The sequence below is a fragment of the Lissotriton vulgaris genome, chromosome 6 (assembly GCF_964263255.1).
Source record: "Lissotriton vulgaris chromosome 6, aLisVul1.2, whole genome shotgun sequence".
NCBI lineage: Eukaryota > Metazoa > Chordata > Amphibia > Caudata > Salamandridae > Lissotriton > Lissotriton vulgaris.
Window position 1 is genome coordinate 1,191,518,162 of NC_141694.1, and position 6,000 is coordinate 1,191,524,161.

At 38.6% G+C, this 6,000-nt stretch overlaps 1 protein-coding gene across 3 annotated transcripts in view; it reads left to right on the forward strand.

Annotated features, from left to right (window-relative positions):
- C6H6orf118 (chromosome 6 C6orf118 homolog) overlaps positions 1 to 3,642 on the forward strand; it is a 281,810-nt gene extending 278,168 nt beyond the window's left edge. For 2 of the 3 annotated variants that reach the window (XM_086925371.1, XM_086925372.1), the window contains one exon: positions 3,324 to 3,642. In XM_086925371.1, coding sequence (XP_086781497.1) covers positions 3,324 to 3,372 — 49 coding nt within the window. In that variant the 3' untranslated portion in view covers positions 3,373 to 3,642. The remainder of the gene's footprint in view (positions 1 to 3,323) is intronic. The other variant, XM_086925370.1, reaches the window with a different exon arrangement.
- Positions 3,643 to 6,000: the final 2,358 nt, after the last annotated feature.

A 6,000-nucleotide genomic window follows, 5' to 3' on the forward strand; every position in this document is an offset into this window, starting at 1 on the left:
GTCTTGTGTGTACTAATTTGTCACATAAATTACTGCTTCTTTTGAATGCAAAAAAAGGTTCTGGTATATCTTCACCTCCGACTTTCAGGATTTTCCAGTGTCGACGGATTGATTTCTTCACGTCGTTAGACACTGTACTATAGGTATTGACAAATGTCAGTCTCGGGGTTATGTCTTGTTTGGTACTCTTTTCAAGTAGGCTCTCACAGTTATTATTACCAGCACGTTTGACCGCTTGTTTAACCAATTTACTAGGATAGTCTCTATTTACCAAATTAGATGATAAAGTTTTGGCATGCCTGTGATAGCTATCCTTCGTGGAACAGTTCCTGCGTATTCGCAGGAACTGCCCATAGGGTAGGTTGTCCTTGAGAGCTACTGGGTGGTGACGTTTGTAACTCAACAAGGAGTTTCTGGCCATGGGCTTGGTGTAGAGTTCTGTCTCAAGACCAGCAGGGGAGGCAGTAATCAATAGATATAGGAAGGGCAACTTATATTTGTCCATCTCTACTGTGAATTTAAGGAAATTATTCCTGCTATGTAGCCAAACTAGGAAATCGTTCACACTGGTGGTATCTCCTCTCCAGATAACTAAAATATCATCGATATAACGCCATCATAGGCGAATGGAATCTCGATGAGGGTTATTGGAATTAAGAACATATTCCTGTTCGAAACAATGAACGCACAGATTAGCCATGCTCGGAGCCAAAATGCTTCCCATACTCGTACCAGATGTTTGGAGGTAGATGGTGTTCCCATATGTCATGTGTATGAATCGTGGGCTATGTTGAGTTCTTCCTGTTCTTTCTTTATCTCCTAGACACTGGGATATAACCTGTATCTGCAATGGCACTGGGACCAGAAGTTGTCATAACTCCTCTAAACACCAAATATTGCTACATTTTACTACTAAACAGGCAGTCTCACATGCAGTGATCCTGCAGGCACTAGAGGCATGATTTGAATGGTGCAGCGGCACTGGGCCCAAAAGTTGTCAGAACTCCTCTAAACACATAATACTGCTTTTACATCAATTAATTCTATTATTTCCCCCTTTAATTACATTTTTCAAATGGTTGCTATTACTTACCTGCACTATACCACTAGTAAAATCACAAAATATTGCCTTTTTGTTCATAAACAAGGCATAACACCTTAAAAAACTCTCTGTACCTTATATTGTATAATTACTCAGGAAGCTACAACTTATAACAAAAGCAGCTCATTATTAATCACATAGGTGAAACCTAATGCATTTACCAATGTTTGTTTTGCTATTGCTTACCTCTGCTTCGGGCTGAGCCAAGGCTGGCTTATCTTCTTTATTCAAGGTTGCTTTCCAATGTGCCTTAATACCAATCCCTGCAAGCAAATCATGTATTCAAGTTTTTCAGCTAAAATGGTCCGGCAGTTTGAATTTTTTTAATTAATTTCTTATAATGATGATTTTTCTAATGTTGATAATTGTAAATATCAAACCCTTTTGGATGTAATACATGACCTAAGAAATAGCTGTACAAAATTACTTACAGGTTTTAGATGGTTAGGGGGGGCTTTAAGAACATAATAGGGGACAAATCTCTGTATGATTGCCAAACTGCTTACAAGGTTGTGCTGGACAAGAAGAAAAATTACTTATTCCCATCTGGAAGCATTATTATATGAGAATGAAAACGATATAATCTAGGCTTTATCAATACATAAAAACAATTAGTCAAAGTTTTAAAATAATTTTTATATATTGCTTTTTATAGCAATTTGCTTCTATGATAGAATTTTTCAAATGAAATAATGTTTTACTATTTCCAATATTTTATGATTTGTGATTTTATATGTGAATTGTCGCTGGATGAATATTGTGCTTTTATGATGATTTTTACATGCACCGAATAAAGCTGATTTGATTAGATTTTTTTTTACTTATGAAGAGTATTGTGAGAATGTTTGGTTAGTGACTGTAAGCCTACCTGAGCATTTTGGAAGGCATTCAATTTAAATAAAACACAAATACATGTACTAGGATCACACATTAAGACTGACCAATATGTACTGGTCTCTCCTGTCTCTAAGAGAATAACCTCTAGTTCAGAGATACAAACTTACCCTTTATTTATTCAGTTTCATCGGCACAAAGTGGAATTAGCTACACTTAAATATCCACCTAGTGAAGCTCCAGGCCTGGACAGGGTGCTGATGGATATATATGAAGTTGGCACTGAACTCTGGGCCCCACTTATCACGAACATTTCAAATTCTGCTTGCAAAAGTGAACTACCCAAGTCCTGGCATACTGCTATAATTGTGCTAGTGTATAAAAGGGCAAATGCCATGATCTACTTTGTTATTCTTTTCTGGACCCGATTCAAAAGTTACTAAAAATGCAGTGGAACGTGTTGTTGATCAGTTTTGGGCCTTTTAAATTGTCGCCTCTCAGTTGCTTGTTGCTTATTGCTATATTTGGGTATTAACCCCTTCCATGCTGATGACGAACCCCAGCCGTCATGCACTACGGTGCTCGTGTGCTGATGACGGCTGGGGTTCGTCACGGCCCGCCCCTGTTCGTGCTGTTTACAGCACACCAGGGGAATCGCGGCCGCATGGAAAGGGTTAAACTTATACTAATGAGGTTGAGCCAATGCACAGTGTTAAGAAGTGTAAAAAGTACAAAATAAGGAAGTAATACTATTAAAAGATGTGCCTTCCTCATAATTTGACCCTCTCCTGCCCCATAATTCCAGTGGCCCTTAATATAGCTTTGATTTGTAGTTGCCGTTGCGACGAATACTCACCTCAAATCCTATTACAATGTTCTTTCATTTGGACGTTTTACGTACCTTTATAGCGCAGGTGTTTTGTTCCTCTTACAGATGAGATATGGTTTCAATATAATCAAAGCAGTACTGTGTTTTTACAAAAGCTCGCCAGGCCTGAAGTGTGTGCAGCAGTGGTCACTTCTTAAAACCTGCTTTTCGGCATTGAAATTCTTTGCACTTTTGACTCACAGTGTGCATGCTTGTAAATTGTAACGATGCAGACCCAATACACATGATTTATATAAATTGATTGTTTTTATATGTGAAAATGTCAATAGTGTTGATCATATTTGCTTTTTAATTGTATTGTTTATTTACTTATGTGATTGTTTATCAATAATAGAAGAAAGGTGATAATGATGATGATATAGTGCTGACGAGGCAAGTGTGGAAGCTCTTTGTAAGAAATATAATTGTACATCAATGTCATCCCTTACCATACTCCTATTTTCAATATAAAATGTGCTAAAATGCATGTTAATACGAGACTGTGTTTTTTTATTTTAGGGAGATTCAGTTAATGCTGAGAAAATTCCTGCAGCCTAAAGATGATTAATGGACGTTTAATATTTTCTGAAAGGAATTCCAAGCTTGATGGCCCATACTTCGCATTATGTTCCTAATGCGATATTGATTTTCAATGTTTTATCTATTTTACCATTGTAATGTGTATATAGTAAAAATATTTATGTGTAACAAATGTTTCCGTTTTATACGTTCACATTTTAGAACATATGATATTTACTTAAGAGATCACACCAACAAATGTATGTGTATGTTATTGACATACAAGGTAAACAGTCTGAAATTAAAATAAAGTACACAGAACAACATTTCTTTCTTGTGGGAACTTTTCCTGGAGTCCCAATGTGATTACCTTATTACTGTGTTCAGATTGCGACAGTCACAAGGTTGAGCAGTCCAAGCCTTCAGTTGGCGTGGGGTCAGAAACTCAGCACTCCATATGCATCATTTAACAATCAATAAAGTAAGGTCCAGCCAGTACTTTCGTTTTTGAGAGAAAAGTACTTTAGTACTACCATTCACATACTTCATACATAAGGAATAGAAGGGTTTCATTAACCCCTTAGCTGCTAGGCCCTTTACCCCCCCCCCGTGCTAAACCTTTGTTGGCTATTTGGGGTAGTTCACGCTTAGGCCCCTATAACATTTTGACAACTTAGGTATCCAAGCCAAATTTGCTTTCTTTTCTTCCAACATCACAGGGATTCTAAGGGCACCCAGGATTTGTGGATTCCCTAGAGGGGACCCAGAAATTAGCCAAAATAAAGCAACATTTTAGTTTTTGTTGGAAAAATGGGAAAAGAGGGCTACAGATGAAATCATCTGTTTTTTCCCTGCAAATGGTATCAACAAAGGGGTTGTAGCGCTGACATCACCATCTTCCCAGTTTTCAGGGACAAGCAAACTTTTGTCAGAAAACGTACCTTTTTCACACACCTTTGGCATTTTTCTGGGACATAGTCTATTGTTCCTATTTTTTTGTGCTTTCAACCTCCTTCCAGTTAATGGTAAAAATGGGTATGAAAGAAATGATGGATCCTGGAAAGCTATACATTTCTGAAAAATAGACAACATTTTAAATTCAGCAAGGGGTCATTTGTATAGATCCTTCAAGTTTTTTGTATAGAAACGCACAGTTAAAAATAGAAAAAAATGAAAATGAGTTTGTGCCAACGTTTTCACCTGTAACTTCTACTAAGTATGACAGATGTTTGACAACAATATACTGTTACATTTGCTGGACCCTTCTGGTTGTGGGGATATATAGGACTTGTAGGTTCACCAAGAACCCGAGGAACCTATAGCCAATAACCGAGCAGCGTCTTGTAATGGTGTTTATTGTGTACCGGGTACATAGCAATTCATTTGGAAAAATATAAACAGGAAAAAATCGGTTTGAAAGTCACCTATGAATGTCTGAAATAGGAAAAAATATAGAGTTTAGAATCAGTAGCTATTTATACATCTCTGAAATTGTGGGTACACATACCAGCATGAGAATTATAGGTAATTTTTCAAAGTGACTTCTTTTTTACACATTGTCTTACATTTGGAAGGTAGAAATGCATTGAAAGTCAATAGATGATAACAGTTGCTCCACAATTTTGTGTTCCCCTAAGTCTCCTGATAAAAATGATGCCTCACTTGTGTGGGTAGGTGTAGTGGCCACGACAGGAAATGAGCAGAAGCTCTGCTGGCACCTAGAGAAACCTAGCAAAACCTATACATTTTTGAAAACTAGACACCCAGGAAAATCCAGGATGGGGTGACTTGTGTGGCTCACACCAGGTTCTGTTACCCAAAATTCCTTGCAAACCTCAAACTTTGTAAAACAAACAAACACATTTTCCTCATATTTCTGTAGTGGAAAGTTCTTGAATCTGCGTAGATCCACAAATTTCCCACCACCCAGCGTTCCCCTAGGTCTCTTGATAAAAATTGTACCGTGATAGGCAAGGGCCCAAAATGTATTGAGGAGACATCAAAATTTCTAATCTCATTAACAACCTGGTTTTGCAAGGTGTCACCTGTGTTTTCGACCCCAGGCTTGGTGGCCATCTTGGGAAATCTATCAAACACACACATTTCTGAAAACTAGACACCCGGGGGAGTCCAGCAAGGTATGGCTTGCATGGGTCTCCCAACGTTTTCCTACCCAGAATTCCAAGCAAACCTCAAATCTAGCTAAAAAAACACCTTTTTCACAAATTTCTGTGTGGGAAAGTTCTGAAATCTACATGGATCCACAAATTTCCTAACACCCAGTGTTTCCCTAGGGCTCCTGATAAATTTTTTACTTCACTCACATGGCTGGGTCAAGTTCCCGTGACAGGCAAGGGCCCAAAACATATTGAGACATCAAAATTATCTATCACAAAACAACCTGGTTTTGCAAGGGGGTCACCTGGGTTTTTGGCCCCGGGCTCAGCAGCCACCTTGGGAAACTACCAAAACCACACATTTATGAAAACTAGACACATTTCTATAAAATGACGTCAGCACCATGTGCGCACTGATCGTCATTTCATAGAAACCGGGAGGGGGGCTCAAGAGCTGGGGAAGCCCCAGCTCCTGAGGCTTTTGAGAAGAAAACAAAATCCCTCTGGTGCCTGCACCAGAGGGATTTCCGGTGCCATGTGTCAGGACGGCCGCAAGCCGT